Here is a 21,928-nt window from a genome sequence, read left to right on the forward strand (position 1 = left end):
GAGGAGCCGGGCGCGCACGGACGGGGCGCAGGGCAGGAGGAGGAGCCGGGCGGCGCGGGGCGGGGCGGCGTCCGGCCCAGCCATGGCGGACGAGGGCCCTCGGAAGGGCAGCGTCTCGGCTCTCATGGGCCGCACCAACGGCCTCACCAAGCCCGCGGCGTTGGCCGGTGGCCCCGCCAAACCGGGGGGCACGGGCGGCTCCAGGAAGCTGGTCATCAAGAATTTCCGAGGTGGGTGCGCTCCGGGGAGGAGCGAACGGGGCGGCCGGCAGGTCGCGCGCTCGGACAGGGCCTCCTGGGGCTGCCCGGCCGGCCCTGTCCCCGCGCCCCAGCCCGCCTTGTTCCCGCACTGTCCCGTCTCGGCGCTGCAGCCTGACTTGTCCCTGCACCTCATGCTCCGCCACGTCCCCGCGCCCCAGCTGGCCCCGATCCCGCACCTCCTGGCTGGCCCTGCCGGGCTCTGCCTCGGTGCCCCGGCCTGTCCTGTCCCCGCGCGGCCGTTGACCCTCTCTCCCCACAGACAGGCCGCGGCTGCCTGACAACTACACTCAGGACACGTGGCGGAAGCTTCACGAAGCGGTCAAGGCCATCCAGAGCAGCACATCCATCAGGTACAACCTGGAGGAGCTGTACCAGGTGAGCGGCGGCGGCGAGGGCCTGCGAGCACCTGGCTGTTTTCCTCCTCCCGCAGCCACGGCGGGGCGGCCGACGCTAGCCAGGCCTGCCCAGGGAAAAGCTGCGGCCCGAGCCTTCCCTAGCGGAAGCCGCGAAGCCCTGGGTCAGCAGGTGTTTCTGTGGATCGCCGCCCTGGATTAGTGCTGTGTGTGTTGAGGCTTAGACCAGGCTGCTTAGGAGGTGTAAGTTTTCCCATCGCCAGAAGAGAGGAGGTGTTTGGAGCTGAGAGGCAGGCACGGGGCTCCAGCAGTCCTCAATGTTATCAGAATGCCGGATTGTTATACATAAAACTCATTATGGCTCCACTTGCTGGTAGGGTCCTGTGTTGTGACGCACCCCCCTCCCCAACACACATACTGTTTTTATTATTGCCAATAAGGTTGCAGACAGATTCGGGTAGTTTTAATTTAAAGATGAGTTGTGTCTGCAGCAGAGGCAAAAATCACCAAAAATACATTTTGCTGTTTCAAGCACACTTTTCCGTCATGGTTTTATGCAATAATCGCTAAATAGTCTATGTTTTAGTTCATGATAGAACATATAATTACTTATATGTTACCTAAAAGTTACCTAAGTTACTTGTTTTCTCCTGGTTACATACAATGAGTGTACGTAAGTTACAGAAAGCACAAGAAAAGTAAGCAGAAGAACCCAGAGGGATCTGACAGATCGATCACTCCCAACCCCAAACTCCCATATCCAAAACTTCTAGTGCACTCATGAAAAAGATCCACACCCGACCTCCTCTGCCTGGCCTCAGACATCACAGTGTATGCTAAAACGATTGAATAAAATGACCACCGAGCTAGGGCCAGCCAGATGACACAGTAGGTAAAGTGCTGGCAGAGCGGACTTGGCAACCTGTGTTCAAACTTTAGAACCCTCAAAAGGGTGGAAAGAGAAAACTGGAGACTCTTGATGTGGCACAAGCACCCACACATACACATTGTGTGCACATATGATGATAAAACAAGGTATATGGGATAGGAATTAGCTTTGTGTTTAGACTCAATTCTCGGTCCCCAAACACATCATTGTGTATATGCAAATACTAAATCCAGAAGAAAAACTTCTGAAATCCAAAACACAAGTGGCCCCAAGTGGGTGGCGGCCCTCTGGCCTATAGGGATGGATTGGTGTACATGTGTCTGTTCTTTGTCGTAAGTTTGTGAGTTGACTGTGTATTGAGGGAGAAGATTTTATTTGAGGTTTTGTTTTGTTTAAACAGGGCTTACTTGTAGCCTTGGCTGTTCTAGAACTCACTGTGGACACCAGGTGTTCTCAGTCTGACTCAGGGAGATCCTCCTGCCTTCTTCTCTTGGTGCTGAAATTAACATTATGCACTGCTATACCCGCCTAAAGATTTACTTTTATTTTTATCATTTTAAGTATGTGCCTATGTGTGGGTGGGTATGTGCACATGAATACAGTGTTGGGGGCATATAACATGTGCTTCAGTAGGGTTATTTTGTTTATTTTTTTAGGAGAGAGTCAGTTTTATTTTTTTTAAGAGATTCACTGTGGGGCTGGAGAAATGGCTCAGCAGTTAAGAGCACTGAGTGCTCTTCTAGAGGTCCTGAGTTCAATTTCCAGCAACCACGCTGTGGCTCACGACCGTCTTTAATGGGATCCGATGCCCTCTTCTGGTGTATGTGAAGACAGCTACAGTGTACTCATATACATGAAAAAAAAAGTTTCACTGGGTAGTTAATCCAGGCTGCTCCTCCTGTATCAGGGTTATAGGTTAACACTAACATACTTGTTCCAGTAGATTTTAATGGCCTAAAATAGAGTTGTTTGCCAGCCCCTCAATGAAAATTGAGCCTGTTTCCATCCCCGGAAAGAAGGGCAACCCCTTGCAGTCATCCCCTCCCGTTCCCCACCCGTGGCAGCTGCTGCTGTGTTTTTATCCACTCCTCCACCTCTATCTAAAAGGAGTCGTGCATCTGCAGTCCCTTGCCATCTGGCTGTTATCTAGAATGGAGTTTGTCATTTACTCGGGAGCTAACGGTTTGGTATTTTGGTTGGTTTGTTTTTGTTTTTTAATGTTTTTATTACTTGAAATAGAATTCCTTCCAACCCTTTCCTCCTCCTCTCCTTTCTCCATGGTCTCTAGATACCCTTTTTCAAATCCCTCCTGTGTGCCCCCAGTGCATCTTACTTTTATTAACTAGAACAATGAATACAGTGCAGTTGGCTGATTCATTAGGTAGTGGACGTTTGTGTGTCCAGTGGGGATATCGCCAGCACAGCTGCTATGAACGTTGAATACACCTGTGGGCATGTGTTCTCATTCTTCTCAGGAAAATATCTCAAGAGACATAGAAAGTGTGTGCTTAATTTCTTAAGAAGCCACTGCTCTTCAAAGTGACTGTACCATCCCCACCTTGCTGGTAGCTTGAGGGCCTGATGCTCCACGTTCTCACCAGCATTGGGTACTGTTGAGTCTTACAAACGGGTTTAATTTACTGTTGCTGTTGGCGGCAGCAGGCGTCTGTTCATGTGCCTGTTGCTAGTCTGTCCTTTGATGCAGTTTGCTGCTCAGATCTGCTGGGCTCTTGCCTCCTCCTGTCACCCCCCTCCCTACTTCCCTCTTATCTCACTGTGTAGCTTGCTCTGGCTGCAAACTTATCCTTCTGCGTCAACCTCCCAAGTGCTGGGATTACAGATATGGGCCAGGGTGCCCAGCTTCATTTGCTTAGATTATTTTCCCATTATTGAGTGAGTGAGTTGAGTATGTATTCCAGATACAAGTTCTATATAGGTGTTGCAAATATTTTCTTTTAGTCCTTAACTTATCCCTAAACTAATCTATGTCCTTTGAAGAACAGTGATTTAAATTTTGAAGTTAAGTGTATCAGCTGTTCTTTTAGATTATGTTTTTACTATCCACCTAAAAAATAAAAAACTTTTGCCATAACTAGTAATAGAAGCACACTCCTGTAATCCCAGCACTCAGCAGGCAGGGGAGAGTCAGGAATTCAAGGCCAGCCTCTTGCTAGCCAGCTCAAGGCCAGCTACATGAAACCCTGTCTCAAAAAAAAAAAAAAACCAAACCAAAACAAAACAAAAAAAAAAAAACCAAAGCAGCGGATCTTTGTCCTAATCTTAATCTAAGACCTTGTAGTTCCCTGTAGACATTTAGAGCTGAAAGGTTTACATTTAGATCTGTGATCTCCATTGTGTGGACATCTGTGTGTATGGTGAGATATAAATCTAGATGCAGTGTTTTCCCAAAAGTGTCCAGGTGTTGGGCACATTGTTGCCCAGCTGCCTTTCTCAGACAAGACCAGTTGTCTGTCTAGGAGGGGTAGCAAGGCCTTAAGTAGGGAAGGGTTGGCCTCTGCTCTGAGTTTCCCACATGTGGCTCAGCTGTTCCTGGTCCTTTGCATTTCTTTATGAATCTGAGAACCTGTGTTCTGGCTTCTTCACGGAGCCAGCTTGGGTTTGAGGTTATGGTGACTCTGTTAGGTCATGTAGAAAGAACTAGCTCAGCCTTAGCGACAGACTGTGCACTGTTGGGGCTAATATTTCTCAGCAGTGATTTCTTGTTTCATTTGTAAAGATGTTACAAACCTTTGATGGAATTTTCACCTTACCTTAAATTTTGACTTGTGATTCTTACTTTTATTTAGAAATACCGTTGATTTTATTTGTTTATTAAAATTGTCCTTCTAACCTGCCGGCCTTGCCTGTTCTCTGTAGATTCCATTGTGTCTTCTGCCCAGTCACATGTAGTTAGAAAGCTTTTTCCTTTCTAAGTTTTGTGCCTCTTATTTCTTGGCATTGTCTTGCTGAACTGGCAAGAGCCCTCTGGGACAGTGGTCAGAGGTGAGCGAGCTCTGGGTCTCAGAGACCTTTTGTTTGCCACTGTTGAGTGTAATGATGCTGCCTTGTAGGAGGGGCCTTCCTGCTCCCGGGTAATTCACTGGAAGCACATTTCTGCACCTGTTGCGGGACTGCATAAGTTTTGTTTCTTAGTTCGTAGATTTTGTTCATTAACTTTTTTCTGTTCTGAACAGAGGACAGCCTTGCGTGCTTGGCTGCATCTTCTTCCTTAGGCATAGTCTCACTGTGTGTCCTCTGCCAGCTTGGAACTCACTGCGTGGATCAGGTTGGCCTCAGACTCCCGAACTCTGCTTGCCCCTGCCTCTGCCTCCTCAGTGTTGCTGGGCCGAGAGTGACTGTGGCCGGTTCTGTTACCTTTCTTATGTATTGAGTTGAGTGGTTAATGTTTTGTTAACTTTGTCTTAATGTGTTACTTTCTTATTATGTCTTTGATCAGTTTGCATGTCAAAGCAGTGTCGGCCTTATGAGTCTCTCTTCCTCGTATAGAAATGGTATTGTTTTCTTAAATGTTTGAAGGGATTCCCTCGTGGAGCCATTTTGGTTTTTATTATCATTTTATTATTTTACCTGTATGAATGTTTATTCTGCATGAGTATCTGTGCAGCACATCCAAACCTAATATGCACAGGATAGAAGGTGTGGAGTCCCCCGACCTGGAGTTCCGTGACTCGCTGAGTGGGTGCTGGTAGCAAGCGTGCATCCTCTGAAGAGCAGCTTTTGCCTGCCTGCCTGCCTGCTGAGCGCACAGTGATTGTGCCCAGTGCCCCCAGGGCTCCAGCTCTCTCGGCTTCAGTCTCTCTCCTCAACCGTGCCTCAGCTACTGTGGCTGCCACAGGTGTGAGACTCTCTCACACTTCTGAATTTCTGCCTAACCTTTGGACATACATGATCTTGGTTATGGCTGTTGTTTTGTCCTGACCCACTACTTCTGTTCTCGATTTTCCCTCCCCCATTAAGGAGAATATGATAATCTTTGATTGGGTGTTCCAACATTCTAAATTCTAACTGGTGTGCCAGAATATTATTGTAAGTTCCCGCCCTTTTTTCTGGCCATAGTTAAATGATTTGAAGACCATCTGGTCTTAAATCTTACTTTTAGGATTTGTTAGGCCAGGGCAGATCATTGCTATATCCGGGGCTAAACAACCCTACCATTGAAGCAGACCTTCCTGGGGGCCTTGACTGTGGTTTCCAGCTGGATATGGAAAAACCAATATTCTAGTGAGAACTCCAGCTCTGTTACCTCCACCCTTCTAGATGGTTCTTTCCTTGACACTTTGTCGTTTCCTCATCCCAGGACATGTACCCTTGTTGCATGTCGGGGGTTCCTTCATTCCTCCTGAAGATCCTCCTCACCTGACTTGGTCCTGCAGCCTGAAGCTGGGTAGGAAGCTGGAACCACTGACACTTCCCAAAGATCGCCAGCTTCCAGACAGAGTCCAAGGCCCCAGCCAACATGCCTCCTGTGCTTTGTCTGGTCATTGTTTGTTTTAGGTTTTTTGTGTTTGTTTTGGTGCCCAGGGCCCCTAAAATACTCTGTTCTTTGTCTGGTTTTGACTGGGAACAAGAACTGCACCAAAATACCCAAAACCTCGAGTTTTGGCTTAATAAAAATATCTCTTGCTACTAAAGCTTCTGTGTTGCCTAGAGCGTGGTGTCCGGGTGCAGTTATCCTAACAGTGGAAGGTCTCTTCCATGCCACATATGTGCAGCAGTGTGTCCGAGGTGAGACCTCATGCATTCCAGGCTGCTTCTTCCTCTGGGCATGAGAGGACTCAGCTCCAGCCTCTGTAAAGGGCCAGGCAGTGTGCTCACCTGCTGCGCTCTCCTGTGTCCAGCTGGGCTTCATGCCCTACCACGGGATCTTAGTTGAGAGCACCACTTCTTCCCAGACTGGAAACTCTTCGTTTTGAAGTCTAGTGTGAACACAGCGCTCAGTGCTCGTGGCTGTCCGCCCAGCAGCCTGTTCTCTGGGTATCACTTGGGTTCTATCTGTTGTTCATGGAGAGGAGGTCTCCTGGCTCCTGCCTGCTGTGTCTTCCTCTGAGCAGGATTGTTGTGAAGAAGCAGATCTCTTTGCTTCTGAAGACTTGAGTCTGAATCACTCAGAAAAATGTACTCCTGTGACTTTGGGACTTGAATTGTGTCCTTTGGTCACCCTGGTGCACATCCGAGGAAAACCCAGGGTGGAACAAAGTCCTCAGAGTGGCCTGGCTCCCAGGAAGAGGCCAAAAGTACACAACTTCTGGAGTACACACCAGGGCTGGAAGGTTTGTCCTGTCGGGCACGTTAGTGAAGGAGGGAGCAGTGTGGGTCTGTGTAGAGCTAAATGACAGGACTGGCTAGAGCTGACATGGGAAAGGCCGCCCAGGGAGTGGTGGGCAGGTCCACATTGCTGGGACCACTGTAAGGAAGTCACGGATTAGTGGAGCATATAAGCAGACTGCAAAGGCAGAGACTCTGCCCTCTCTGACTGGCTGTCCCACCAGAACCAGCCCTAGTCTGCTGCTCAGCTCCCCTCAGCCTTGAGAGCCAAGGTTGGATGTGGAAGGCAGTGACAGCTGCGTGGCTCCTGAGAAGTTTCTGAGTTTCCTGTTGCCTAGATTTGAGTCCTGGTTTCATTTTGTATTCTTATCTCTTTCAGGTAGGCATCTAGAAGGGTCAAGTATGCCAGCCCTACTCTGAGGGGGGGGGGGGGGTAGGGGGAGGAGGGATGGGGAGGCAGCAAGTCTGTGTGGAAATGGAGACCCCAGGCCATCCTTACCACAGAAAGTGCTACCGATCCTGGACTGCTGGGTCTGGGCAGCGTGCTTTACTGGTCTTCTGGTGTGAGTTCAGGGTCATCTCGGGTCCCATTCTGTCATACCATATGTCTCTGTAGTGGCTGGCTTCAGTTGTAACTAGGTACATGAGGTAGTTTCCTGAGGACTTGCCAGGCAGTTAAGGCTTGTGTGCTTTTTTGTCACTAAACTCAGTGACACAGTCCATGATTTCTTGTCCTGTGTGTTCTCTGGCCTCCGCCCTAGCCCAAGGATCTCTGCATGAATTCACATTTAATGAACACCAGCAGAGCCCTGGCTTCCTGCTGCCTGCAGTCCCTCCTTTCATTCAATATTCTTCACCAGAGAGGTGACTGTTCATGGCCACAGGAAGCACTTTTGTCTCAGGTGATAGTTAAGAGAGCAAATGGATAGCCGTGGAGCCACAGCCCCTGCTTGTCATGCTCAGCACTGTGGCCCTGGCGCTGTCTGCTGGTCACTAAGCAGTCTGCTGTGAGGTGTGGCCCTCAGGACACCGGAGCACTGTGTGTTTAGAATGAGTTGCTATGAGAACAGCTATGAACTGGTAAAAGCAGAACCCAGAAGCTGCCGCATCTTGATTTGGTCGTTGAACTAAATCTTGCTTCTTTAAGGTGACTCCTCATTAAATGCCCATAGCACACTGCCTTAGCCTAACTGGACCCTTCCTTCTTTTTCAAAAGAGGACATTTAGAAACAGCCTCAAGGACTGGGTATAGCAGCACACACTTGTACTCAGGCCTACAACAAGCCTGTGCTGCCTGTGGGTTGCCGCCCGCTGTGAGATATTGTCAGTTATTAAAAATAGAGTGAGTCTCAGTGTGTTTCATGTCAGTAGGTATTGCAATGATAGTGTGTCACAGAGGAAAAGTGGGTTAGGACTACGGACTCTAACTCAGACGTCAGCACTCAGAAAATGCTCATGTGTGGGGACTGGCGGTGTACACCCTCAATCCCAGTACTGTACTCAGAAGGCAGAGGCAGGAGGATCTCTGAGTTTGAGGCCAGACTGGTCTATATAGCAAGTTCCATGACAGCCAAAGCTACATAATGAGACTCTGTCTCAAGAGGAAGAAAGAGAAAAATGTTCCTTACAAATTGCTATTTTATGAAGGATAGTATACGATACATGCAAACTGGATATTTAAAAAAAAAAAAGTACACAGTCGTGTACATGCATACAAAATGACCTGTTTTTTACTGCACTTGTAAACGTGGACTGGCGCATGATGAGCTTCTGGTGCAGAATTGACATAGAAGACATGAAGGTGCTTTAAGGAAAAAGCTGAGGAAATTCTTCTTGTCTCTATCCTGTTAGAACATTTCTGTTTACATTTCACACTTGACTGAGATTCTGACATGTATACGAGATTGGAGAGGGGTTTCATTATGACTGGTGAGCCTATATTCTTTCAGTGGGTAGAAATATTTGATTTTTTCCTGTGGGCTATTTAAAGTTGCTTTTTGCTGGGTGGTGGTGCTGCTCACCTGGAATCCCAGCACTTGGGATGCCGGTACTTAGATCTTTGAATTCGAGGCCCGCCTGGTCTACAGAGTGAGTTCCAGGACAGTTAGGGCTACACAGAGAAACCCTGTCTCAGAAAACAAACAAAAGTTGCCTTTTCTTCATCAAGACAAATTAAATGAGTTCTACATCAACAGTCAGTAAATAAGCAGGGATCAGCATAGCCTGGTCTGTGTCACTCAGGAATCATAGGTCTTCTACTCACACAGCTGGAGTCTCTGCTGTGTCTGGGCAAGGGCCCTGCTCCCCTCCTGTCACTGCCCAGGTTGACATGGTCACTTTTAGGATAAATGTATGCCCCATCTCAACCTAGAGAATCAGAAAATGACCACACAATCCAAACCTACTTTAAAGTCCTGGTACTGTTGGGCAGCCTGATTGGAAAACAACGGAACTAGAGCAAAGCAGAAGACTTAAGGTGCCAGCCCCCAAGAAATAGTGGGTGCAGCGTACCATCAATCCGAGCCCCTCATTGTCGGCAGTGTGGGCAGCACAAGCACTGGGAGAGCCTGTGTGGGCTCAACGGTAGGCATCTGCAGGGCTTCTGAGCGCCTTGACACTCTGCTCAACAACCTCCTTTTCCCTTTGTTGTAGGCTGTTGAAAATCTTTGTTCTCACAAAGTCTCCCCAACGCTCTACAAGCAGCTGCGCCAGGTCTGTGAAGACCACGTCCAAGCCCAGATCCTCCCATTCAGAGAATATCCTTTCTTTGCTTTGCTTTTTTTTTTTTTTTTTTTTTTTTGCCTTATGGTGTTTATCTTTTTAAAATGGGTAAAGAACTAATGAATATCCTTAAGATAAAATAATAGGTTTTAAGTCTTTTTTTATAGAACAAAGAACCTTTTTGTCTCCTAATTCATTGTAATAGTTGCTTTAGTGAGATTTGTCACATTAAGTCACTGACATGTAAGGACATACAGCCTCCAGGTATGCGTCGAGTTGGAACTTCGGAAGGAATTTTTGAAAATATATTAAAGTTTAAATTATGTCCTTTAATAAGAATCATCTTATTTTCTATGATATGTGACAAATCCCCACAAGTATGGCTGTCATGCCCAGCTTATTTTCTTGAATCTGTCAGGGATTCGAGTACAGCCCAGTAGTTTCTCTGCTCAGGGAGGCTGTCTCATCTAAGGGTGGGTCTTTCCTGGCTTGTGCAGGTGGGCAGCTGTAGGAACAAGGTCCCTACTTACCATCTGGCCCTAGTGGGTCTGACTTAACCCTGAGGACTGTGCTCAGGTCCCTGCTGCATCCAGTTTCTCCCGGTGGGTCGCGCACTACTCTGGGCAGGCCTGGTTAGCCTGAGACTGTAGCTCCAGGGGCAGAGCCAGACAAAGGGCTGGCCGTGGTGCTCTAGTAGGAAGGGAATCAGTTGGGCATATACTACAGACAAGGCTGGGCAGAGGCCATCTTAGGTTTACTGCATGATCCATGACTCATGCCCACAAGGACATCTGTCTGACCTGGCCTCAGGCCAACTTAAGGGCACAAACTCTGTTGTGTGTAAAACCCATGTTGACGTCCTTGGCTCCATGCATTCATGTCTAAAACAAATCCCAGAGCCTTCATATTCAAGATTTTCTCCTGAGTCAGGAAATTTTTTTCCCTCTCCTGTGGAAACTTGGTCCTGCCAGCTGTGCAGACCTTGTTAATTCAGAGCAGCTAGTAGTGTTGCTGGACACCAGCCTCTCTGGCCTAGGTGAAAGACCCCCCCACGGAGCCTGCATGGCTGGCATCCCATAGCAGGTCTGTGAGGCCATCTTGAGTTCTGCTACAGGGCTTCAATCAGGATGCCTCTCTGTTCTCCAGTAAGCATTTTGAACTAAGGACTGCAAGATATACAAGATCGTGGTGACTGAGTCCCTGGAGAACCTGCTGGCCTGCATCTTCTCTCAGGAGACAGCTGTGCGTGTGGAGCGCCTGCCCACTCAGAGCCCTGGAGGAGCCAGGGCCTCAGCTGAGCGTGGTACTGTGGCCAGCAGCCTCGGCCTGGACACTGGTGCCCAGCGTGGTCTTGCTCTAACCTCACTTTGTTGCAAATGGCTTTTTGATTACTTGCTTTAATTATCCTCCTGCCAATCAGTCCCACTCTGGGGCTTGACCTAAGTGTTCACACACTCAGCAAGCACTGACTTCCTACCCAGTGTCTTGATCCCTGGATTATAGAAAAGTGGCTGTGTGCCTGATTTCCTTCCTCCAAGGAAGCACAGCCCCAGGATGGAGCCATAGAAGTACTGTTTCTTGATAAGAAAGCAGGGTCAAAAAAAATAGGACTTGTTTTACAGGAGGAAAAGACACTAATACGTTATATGTTCTTAGTGATAATTCACTGAGAACGCAGACACATGCAGCTCACAGCAGCAGAACAGAAATCAGGTTGACCCCCACAGTGGCGGGGTCAGGGGGCGTCGGGGACACCAGTGGACTGTGCTGTGAAGAACAATGGGATGTAAGCAGTGAGCACGACGGAGTGAGTGCCGTGTGTCCCTAGGAACTGCTGTGCAGTCCAGGTCACAGACTGCACTGGATTCTGGATGTGCCATAAAAGTTGCACAAGCCACTGACATTACTTATAGTTTCTAATCTAGAGCTCAACGGAATTGTCATGTGAAGGTCACAGCACGATAGGGTGGCCTGACCAGTGTGTAGCCTAGAACTTTCTCCAGCCCACACATTGCCCAAAGAGCTGTTCCGTGCTGCCTGGCATCACACTCGGTCCTGAGGAAAGTGCTGTGAGCAGCTCAGACTTCAGCCTGAGACCTTATCTCCTCTAATGGAGATGACAAAGGCCACCTCAGGATGTAAGGAAGGAGAGCCCAGCCGCCTGAGGGGGGAAGTGCTGAGGGGACAGGAGGCCCGGTGAGGAGATGCTGCTGTCGGGCTCACCGTGACCTGACGTGTGACTGGCCCACTCTGTGCCCAGTGGGCTGTACTGGCTGATGGGAGAATGGTAATTAAATAGTCCTAACGGGAACAGTGCTGAAGGAGATGGTTTGTCTCAGCTTGGCTCTTCTATACTGGCTTCAGTGAGAGGAGGGAGACCCTTAGCCAGGCAAGCAGGGAGCACGCTTCTGCTGCCCTTTAAAGGAGCTTGGTGATTGGGAAGCTTCTATAGTCTGCCTCAGGCAGTCTTGCTATTGGGTGTTAATCGTATCACAAAAGGTGTGCCTCACTTCATGGATGGTGTGAGTTCTCTGCAGGGATGAGCCTTCTCCAAAATGAGACAAGAATGGCTTCCAGGAAGCTGCCTCTGTGGAAGCCACAACAGCCCCTTTTGACACGCATGTCTCACTGCCTAGAATTACCCACCTCCTTGAACCAGGGTGACACCTTAAGCCTTGCATCCTAGAATTGACTGGATTGTAGCAGGCTGAACAGGATCTTAACACTGTACTCTGTGGAAATGCTTCACTCTTATACTGTTATATGGGAAATAGCAGAAAATGGCTGACCTGCGTTACTTAATAACTGAATAATAGAAGAACTCTTGTATTACAGAACTTTAACATTGGACCCTTGCATCTTAGAGATACTGAGCCAAGTGTACCTCTCTGTGGTGATTGATGACACCTGAGTGCCAGTAGCATCAGGTGGACTGGTGTCACCTTAACTCCATCTTAAGCTTGAAGGTGGACGCAGGCGCACTGCCACACAGCGTGCTGGCCAGTGTGAGCTTATGGACACCCCATCATCGGGCTGCGGCATCTCTCTCCCTGCTGAGTCAGATGTCCTGTGGCCAACCTGTGTCTTGCTTTGCCCAGCTTTCTGTGTAGGTTCCTCATGTGGTGGTCCAACATGGTTAACCACTGTAGAAGCAGTCTCTGAGAGTGACGAGCTAACAGGCTTTCACTGACTACATGTGTCAGTATGCTTCCTGAGACTTAGAAGGGGAAAAGCTAGGCCTCTGACCCGCCGTGGCTGTGGCCGCCTGCACAGATGTGCCTGTCTATCCCTCTTCCATCTCCCCGAACATTCCTGAGGTTGGGCCCTGGCCGTGTGCCGGTGCCTGCTGTCCTTGACTCACTGGGCATCTGGTGCTTCTCTGACCTGGCTGTGGCACACTACAAGCTTCTCCTCCATCTGGGTGTGCTGCTTCCTCGTGAGCTGAGTGTGCTGGCCTTCCGCATTTGTACTCGCATGTGATCTGAGTGTGCTGGCCTTCCACACTTGAACCCGCATGTGAGCTGAGTGTGCTGGCCTTCCACACTTGCACTCGCATGTGAGCTGAGTGTGCTGGCCTTCCACACTTGCACTCGCATGTGAGCTGAGTGTGCTGGCCTTCCACACTTGCACTCGCATGTGAGCTGAGTGTGCTGGCCTTCCACACTTGTACTCGCATGTGAGCTGAGTGTGCTGGCCTTCCACACTTGCACTCGCATGTGAGCTGAGTATGCTGGCCTTCCACACTTGCACTCGCATATGAGCTGAGTGTGCTGGCCTTCCGCACTTGCACTCGCATGTGAGCTGAGTGTGCTGGCCTTCCACACTTGCACTCGCATATGAGCTGAGTGTGCTGGCCTTCCGCACTTGCACTCGCATGTGAGCTGAGTGTGCTGGCCTTCTGCACTTGCACTCGCATGTGAGCTGAGTGTGCTGGCCTTCCACACTTGCACTCGCATGTGAGCTGAGTGTGCTGGCCTTCCGCACTTGCACTCGCATGTGAGCTGAGTGTGCTGGCCTTCCACACTTGTACTCGCATGTGAGCTGAGTGTGCTGGCCTTCCACACTTGTACTCGCATGTGAGCTGAGTGTGCTGGCCTTCCACACTTGCACTCGCATGTGAGCTGAGTGTGCTAGCCTTCCACACTTGCACTCGCATGTGAGCTGAGTGTGCTGGCCTTCCACACTTGCACTCGCATGTGAGCTGAGTGTGCTAGCCTTCCACACTTGCACTTGCATGTGAGCTGAGTGTGCTGGCCTTCTGCACTTGCACTCGCATGTGAGCTGAGTGTGCTGGCCTTCTGCACTTGCACTCGCATGTGAGCTGAGTGTGCTGGCCCTGCACACTTGCACTCATGGACACAGATGGCGCATGTGCTCCCCAGACAGGCCATCTGGCACTTTCCACCCACGTGGACTGCTTTTTCTGTATTAGGAAGCTTGATGATCAAATGAAAATGAGTAAAAATGCTTTCTCTAGAAACCCACATTCTGGCATCTTTGTTTTAAAACTGACATATTTTAGAAAAGTCATGTTAGGAGCTAGAGAGGTAGCGCATTGATGAGAGCATGTGGTGCTCTTGCAAGGACCCAAGGTCAAGTCCAGGACCTGTGTCAGCCAGTTGACTTAGCTCCATGTGTGATGGACACCTCTGGCTTCCGTGGGTCCTAGCGCCAGCATACACATCATACAAGTAAAAAGTCATTTGAAAGAATTCTAAACATTTAAAAATTAATGGGACTGGAGGGATGGCTCAGCAGTTAGGAGCACTTGCTGCTCTTCCAGAGGACTGGGATTTGGTTCCCAGCACCCATGTGGTGGCTCACAGCCATCCATAGCAGTCCCAGGGGATCCCATGCCCCTTTCTGCCCTCCTTGGGCACTGTACATATGTATACATACATATGTAAGTACATACATACATACATACATACATAGGATTATAGAATGTCCTAATAGCAGGGTCCAGCCTAGCAGAGTATATGGTGAGACCCTAGCTCGAGAAAGAAAATTATAAGTCTTTCCTAAGCCACATGTCCTGGCACACGCCTGCAGTCTCATCTCTGGGGATACTGAGGCAGAAGGATCTCAGCTTTAGCATAGGCGCTATGTTCTGATCCTGACTCACACAGAGACTAGCACAGTGTGGTGGCTGACACCTAAAATCCAAACATGAGGGACACGGGGTGTCCCCGTCCCAAAAACACACACAAAAAAATCACACACAGAGAGGCACACTTAGAGTCTGGCTGTTGCACAATCTGGTCATAGATGCAATCTTGTGTTTAGTGTTCTAAGTTTTAACAATTCCCTGCTGTTGTTATTCAGTACACACTTTTTGACAGTGAGACATCCTGGTCCCACCAGACACCAGCTGTAGAAGGTCCTTTGTAGAGTTATGTGCAGTCCTGGCCCTCGGTAGGGTGAAGTCCTGCCCCCTTATGTAGCACTTTTGCCTGGTTATTTCTGCAAACTGGCAGGAACAGAAAGCAGCCCTGCCAAGAGGGGGGAGGGGAAGTCAGAGCAGCAAGATGCAGACCCCAGGAGTGGGATGAGTCAGGTGGGTTACTACAGACAGGAAACGAGGTGACAGTGGACGGAGGCTAGGAATTCATGCTCCTGGTTTGGGCGCTGCAGTTCTCTTGATGCATTTGTAAAAAATTAGCCAAGGATGTTTACTCTTCACAACTGGGAGACTGGAAGTCCCAAGACCCCAAGTTCTAGTTGTCTCCATCTGTAAGAGCTTCCTGCTTTGTGGGTAGGATGAGGCAGCTCTCTAGGGTGTCGTTTATATCTCCTGGCACTGTTGCCTTAGGGTTAGGTTTCCACTGTGGATTTAGGATACAGAAGTGTTGAGACTATAGTATGATCTTTCAGTGGTCGTATTTTCACTGTTTGTAGAAGGACATCTAGCAGGGGGAGGGTATTGGGTAAAGTGAAAGTTAGAAAACTGGGATGGACTGTTGTGTTTAAGCTTCCTTAGCAGGTCTGCACAGACTCACTAGACAGCGTTTTATTTCTAAAGAAGATTAACACATGCTGGCAAGATCACTGCAGACAAATGGTAAGTTTACAGCCTTTCTCAGCCCTGATTCTCGATCAGTACTACCGTGAATGTCTGAGTTATCTCACTCACACATGCTCATTTGTACTTGGGCCTCACAAGCCTCTGCTCTAAACAGAATGCAGGTGAGTTCTTCACAGCCACCTTTCCACCAACTCGAGGCCTGAGGTCAGGGACCCTTCACCACATTAAGCAGTAGAATGGAGTGGGGGAAGTGAGCTACTCAGACTCTTCTAGAAGGAGGTGGAGGTCAGCAGTTACTGTGTGCTTGTCAAAGATTTCCCAAGTTCTCGAAGGAGAACTTGGCCTGAGTTCCAGTTCCTTGATGTAGCTGGAAGGCCAGTCCTTAGGCTGTAGATGTGTCTAATTTGACCTGACACGTGGTTTTCTATGCGGCCCAGCCATCCGATGACCTATGAGAGAAGATAGTCTTGCGTCTTCTTCAAGCACACTGAATGCTTGCTTCCTTAAGGTGGGCATTTTGAGCCATGTGGATACTAAAAGCAGGACTGCCCATTTGGCAAGGTATTTCATATGTCAGCAAGTCTCACCAAAAAGTGGGGGCACTTGCAGCTGGTGAGCATGGCTTCAGCAGCAAAGGGGAGAACAGTTCACTGGCTGCACTGGAGCCCAGGAGCCTCAAGACAGTATAGCAAGTTTTCTAACTGTTAGAAAACTTAAGCCAAGCATAGAGGTTATATACCTGCCTGTAATCACTACATTTAGGAAGTAGGAATAGGAAAATGAAAAGCTTAACGCTATGAGACCCCATCTCAGAAAACCAAGAAAGAAAGATTAGACACCCACATGCTCCATTGTGTCACCAATTGGGCAATAATTAAATTTCAGATTTCCTTGAGACTGAGGGCTTTAAACAGTCTGGGCTGTTGTATTGAATGGAAAATACCAGAAGAAAAAGTTAAGTTTGTAAAAATGAGGGTCTTGGTATGTGTGGGTTTCCAGTAGAAATGATTTTCACTTTCAAGGCAGCTACTGTAAGATGGTCCAAAAGGTCTGTTTTCAAGTGGTGTGTGAGTGAGGGTTGTGTGAGGACTGCTCCTCTCTGCTCTCCAGATCATGATCAGAAGCATCTTCCTGTTTCTGGATCGCACCTATGTCCTCCAGAACTCCATGCTGCCTTCCATCTGGTGAGTCCACCCTGACCCCTGGGCCAGACCTGCAGAATCCTCGTTTTAGAGCATCATATCTTCACTGCACAGACTCCCGCGACTCCTAGGCTACAGGCTGAGGGAGTAAGGTTAACTTGTGATTTCACATGTTACTGCTTTCTGTGGAAACAGTAATAGCAACAGTGATTACTGGAGACAGTAGGGCTGGAGGTGGGGAAGGAAGGGATGCAGAGGGAGCAGATGCAGGGGTGAGTCCCATAATCTTTACCTTTGTGGCTCACCCAAGGAGAAGGGTGAGGCCTAGGTCACAGGCAGGAGATCCAATAATAGCAATTTGATGCCTGAGTGAGTGCCTGTGTGGCACAAGATGTCTCAGGATCAACTTGGGGTAGTCAGCTTGGCCTGTGTAGGAATTAACCTCATTTATGGTAGAGGCACAGACATCCTGGACTGGCCCAGCAAGCATTTGTAAGAGGAAGAGCATCTGAAGCTCTGGGTATAATTAGCAAACAGCAGTTTGGGGCTGGTGCATAGCACACGTGAAACTCTAGAGCACTGAAGGTGAACCAAAGCCTCGTTGTGTTCCTCGTAGGGACATGGGCCTAGAGCTCTTTAGGAACCACATCATCAGTGACAGGATGGTGCAGAGTAAGACCATCGATGGCATTCTGCTGCTGATTGGGCGTGAGCGAAGTGGAGAGGCCGTGGACAGGAGCCTGCTTCGAAGTTTGCTGAGCATGCTCTCAGATCTCCAGGTGAGGGAGGTCTTGGTCCTCGCACGTGCTGGCCATCCGCAGGTGCCTGCCCCACAATAAACGCAGGCCTCAGACGTAGGGGAATAGTACCCCAGAGGTATGAGTGGAGAGCACGGTTGTCAGTCCTGGAGGAGAGTGATGGGGGCCAGTGCTACACCGCGCAAGGAGCTGGAGCCGTGAGAGGAAAGCTGATGAGAGTTAGTGCTTGGAAAGGGCGGGGTTGCTGTTCAAGCTCCTCAGCAGCTGCTCTGCTCCTTCCCTAGGTGTACAAAGACTCATTCGAGCTGAAGTTCTTGGAGGAGACCAACTGTCTGTATGCTGCCGAGGGCCAGCAGCTGATGCAGGACAGGGAGGTGAGCTGGGCGACGGCTGCATCTGCTGCCCCACTCCTCGGCTGCTGCCCTTCCAAATGCTCACATCCGGGAAAGAACTGCTTGCTGTGGAAGGAAGTTTGCTCTTTCTTCCCCTCCCCCTAAGTATTTTCTGAAATAGCACAGGGGCTCGTGTCTGAGCAAGAAGATAAAGAGCTGATCTTTTTTTTTTTTTTTTAAGATTTAATTATTATATGTGAGTACACTGTCACTCTCTTCAGACACACCAGAAGAGGGCATCTGATCCCATTATGGATGGTTGTGAGCCACCATGTGGTTGCTGAGAATTGAACTCAGGACCTCTGGAAGAGCAGTCAGTGCTCTTAACTGCTGAGCCATCTCTCCAGCCCAATAAAGAACTAATTTTAAAAATGAGAATGTCCACCCGTGTAAAGCACTGGTAGAGAATGCAGTTTGAAGAAGTGTATGTAAGAGCAGTGTCCTCTCAGACCCGCCGAGCAGGCAGTGTGGTAGGTCCTGGAGTCCAGTCCTGGAGGGAGGCGCGCGCACCTCCCTCCTGCCAAGGCGGTCCAGCCCGTCACACTGTGCGTAGTTCAGCTGTGGCTGGGCCAGCCGAGGTGGCACCGAGGACGGTTCAGCTCGGACTAGTGATGTCTGCGTGTAGTTGCCGTGACTGCAGGGGAGGGAGGAAGGGTGTCACCACTAATAGATCCAGGTGGCACATACGGGGTACAGGTTGCTAGCAAGCTCTGGGCTGTCTGCCCAGGTGTGACTACTGCCTCACCCATCATGGGCCCACTGGTGTGTGTTTGTCCCTGACACTGTAGTGAGCAGTGCGTGCGGCCTGGGCCCTGGCTTTAGGCAATCCTCAACAGATCCTCCATCTGTTAAAGTTTCACCTGAATGTGTTCACTTTTCTCTCTTTTTTTCTTCTATTTTTTGAGGAAATTTTATATGTATTGTGAGAAATCTTTGTCACTGATGTGTTAAATATTTTTGGAAGGTTCCAGAATACCTTAACCATGTGAGCAAGCGTCTAGAAGAGGAAGCAGACAGAGTGATCACCTACTTAGACCACAGCACACAGTAAGTGAGCACGGCCCTAGCTCCCACAGGCCTCACACTGAGATGCACTGCCTCAAGCGTGCACCCCGTCCTGAGGCCATCCTGCCTCTGAGACCGAGCTCTGCTTATGGTGTGTGAGCTCAGCACACTTACCACGAGCTGTTGGGGGAGGGATGACTCAGGAGGGAGACCAGCACCTCAGCATCTGAGTGCTTTGTTTGCCTGAGAGAACTTCACTGAGTACCAGGCTCCTGTCTTTCCAGTCCCTTGTTCCTTTAAGGCTTATGTGAGTACGTTTCCTGCGCAGTGTGTGGTGATGCATGTGTGAACACAGGTGCCTGGGCGAGGAGCCAGTGGTGGGAGGTCCCCTAGAGCCAGGGGGACTCGGTGCTTAGAGCTACCCCCACCCCCCACCCTCGGTGTGGGTGCCCGGTAGAGTGGTGTACACTCTTTAAGCACTGTCCACCCCAGCTAGGAAGGCTTCTTAGGTGCCTTACATGGCCATAACTCCCATGAAACAGTACACACCCTTCTCTTTTTCAGTCGTCCTTTTCCTCTAGACTCTAGGTCCATGCAGGGTTTGTGCAAGATGTGTTATGTGCTGCTGTGAGGAGATGGAGACGTGGGCTCAGAGGGGACAGTGAAACTCCTGTCCTTTGGGATATAGGGAGAAGGAAAGAAAGAGTCACATCCCAGGAGACATGGCACGCAAGTTCAGGACAGCACCTTTGAGAGGATTGTGCTCTCCCTTTCCAGCCATGGTCCCAGTGCAGACCTGTGCCCAGGGAGGCTGGGGGAGGGGTGCCATGGGTCCCAGTGCAGACCTGGGGGGGGGGACCATGGGTCCCAGCACAGGTCTGCACTGGGACAGCTGGGTTGCTTGGGGATATTGACATGTTCATCACACTCCCAGCTGTAGAAAGACTCTTATAAGCATCACTGGTCAATAAAAAAGCTATGAACAATGGGCTGAGGCTGAAAATAGGAGCTTAGATACCTGGCTAGGGATAGAGAGAATTGTGGGAAATAAAGACATGGGGGCTGCCCCTGGAAAGACATGGGGACTGCCCCTGGAAAGACATGGGGACTGCCCCTGGAAAGCTGAGGACACAGGCGTAGGAAAACTAGGGGAGAAAGCAGCCACACAGGTGAGCTCTGACTAGAGCAGAGGGATAATAAGAGCAAGTCAGAAAAAAAAAAAAAAAAGAGCAAGTCAGAGTGTTTTGGCCTAAGCATCTATTAATAAATAATTAGTCTCAGAGTCATTATACTGGAAATTAAAGTGATTGGGAGGAAAAACTAGATTTCACACATGGTGCCCAATTCGGGGAATGTAATCCAAACTTTTTAATTTACTTAAGGGGATTAAATGTTCAGGAATAAAATTAATATTTACATCCACTTGATAGAGGTGGAGAGTTAAGAGGAGGCCATGGTGTTAGGGATTGGTGGGCGGTGAGTGGCTGCAGCAGCCGCAGAGACCACACCAGGCCAAACAGTTCCACGTGAGGTTTATTGAAAAGGGAAAGGACAAAGGTGACGGTGGAAAGAGGGGGGCAGAGAGGGGCAGGTGTGCATCTCTTATATATACACGGCAGGTGATGTGGTCGCAGGTAAAGGTGAGCCCAATGGATTCTGGGAATGTGGTAGCTGTTGCCTTGGCAACAGGTACATAGGTCACACTCTTGCCTATGTGACAGCAGTCCTGGTACCAACAATGGGGGCTGATTGTTAGCAGCCAGGGGGAAGCAGGGGCTACACTGGGATCCCCTCAAAGTGGTGGCCTCGGGCCACTCAAGTTCTGAACTCCATTTTCATGGAGGCTGGGATATAATCCTTCCTTTGCCATCCGTGCCTGTGAGGTTTAAATTTGCTAAAAAGTTCCTTGTAGAAAGTTGGTGTACACCTTTAATCTAATGCTCAATAGGCAGAGAAGCAGGTGAATCTGAGTTCAAAACTATACTCATAGACATAGTGAGTGTCAGCCAGCCAGGGCTGCACAGGGAGACGCGGTGACTTGCTGCCGAGCCTGACTCCCCGAGCACTCCTGGGACCCACGCAGCAGAGGGAGAGAACTGACTGGTGAGGGTTCCTCTGGCCTCTACACACGTGCTGTGGTGTGTGCACAGTGCCTCATTCAAAGCACTGGTACTGGGCACTAAACCCCAGCAGTGTTCCTTATGAACTCTAAACTGAGGGCTTGAGAAGTGTCAAAAGTCAATCATTCTCTGTGCTCTTCTGAGAAGACTGAGTGTGGAGAAGCCAGGAGGTCGGTGTGGTGGGGGGCGCATGTCTGTGAGTTCAGGACTCACTGGGTCTCCATAGTGAGTTCTGTACAGACCCTGTACAGAGAGGAGAGTGGGTGGGCTGTGCCTGTCACTGCGGTGCTCAGGCTCTGTTCTGTGTGCTGCGCATGAGCCCAGACCTCACAGCAGGCTGCCGCCATGAGCAGAATCCTGCCCACTAACCGCGGGCGTGGGCATGGTCAGGGCGAGGAGTGGAGCTGTAGGACTGTCTCAGACCAGACAGCAGATGAGACAATTGCCAGTTCCTCTGTGATACAGCGGTGAGGACCGGGCTGACAGCGCAGTGGAAGGCAGAGTATGCAGGAAGATGGGGTGGGGGCCATCGTGAGGAGAGAAGTCAGAGTCTGGATCCTGACAGAGTTGGTCATTTGCCACAGAAAATACTTACGCCCATAGATCCTAGACCTGCTGGTGCCTCAGCATCATGACGACACCCTGCCCTGCAGGCCAGCATGAGAGTGAACACAGCAGAGCCACAGTAGGCATGCCCAATGGGACTGCAGACAGCACTGCTGGGTGTGCCCTGCCCGCTTCTAGACTGCATCCCTGAGCTCCCACAGCAGGGCTCCAGACTGCTTTAGAGTTTGTGTGTGGTTCAGGAAGCTTTAGCAAGTGACATCAGGGGCTAAACCATGAAGGGCAGAGGAAAAGGTCAGAACCCAGGGTGTCGAACCCACGTACCTACACCACAGGCAGGCAGGCGCCTCAGGTGCTCGCTGCCAACTGTTGCTGAACCTATTGTATTATTGAACAAGTTGTGTTAGAAATGC

At 49.6% G+C, this 21,928-nt stretch overlaps 1 protein-coding gene across 3 annotated transcripts in view; it reads left to right on the plus strand.

The window, feature by feature from the left end:
* Window positions 1-22: 22 nt before the first annotated feature.
* Window positions 23-21,928, plus strand: part of Cul4a (cullin 4A) — a 44,403-nt gene continuing 22,497 nt past the window's right edge. The window contains exons 1-8 of one of the 3 annotated variants that reach the window (XM_052162427.1): window positions 38-230; window positions 520-635; window positions 9,441-9,544; window positions 15,501-15,570; window positions 16,645-16,718; window positions 17,293-17,455; window positions 17,719-17,808; window positions 18,791-18,873. In XM_052162427.1, coding sequence (XP_052018387.1) covers window positions 83-230; window positions 520-635; window positions 9,441-9,544; window positions 15,501-15,570; window positions 16,645-16,718; window positions 17,293-17,455; window positions 17,719-17,808; window positions 18,791-18,873 — 848 coding nt within the window. In that variant the 5' untranslated portion in view covers window positions 38-82. Of the gene's footprint in view, window positions 231-519; window positions 636-9,440; window positions 9,545-15,500; window positions 15,571-16,644; window positions 16,719-17,292; window positions 17,456-17,718; window positions 17,809-18,790; window positions 18,874-21,928 lie in introns of all 3 variants that reach the window. The other 2 variants (XM_052162429.1, XM_052162428.1) reach the window with 2 other exon arrangements.

Source organism: Apodemus sylvaticus, chromosome 18 (genome assembly GCF_947179515.1).
Source record: "Apodemus sylvaticus chromosome 18, mApoSyl1.1, whole genome shotgun sequence".
Classification (NCBI taxonomy): domain Eukaryota; kingdom Metazoa; phylum Chordata; class Mammalia; order Rodentia; family Muridae; genus Apodemus; species Apodemus sylvaticus.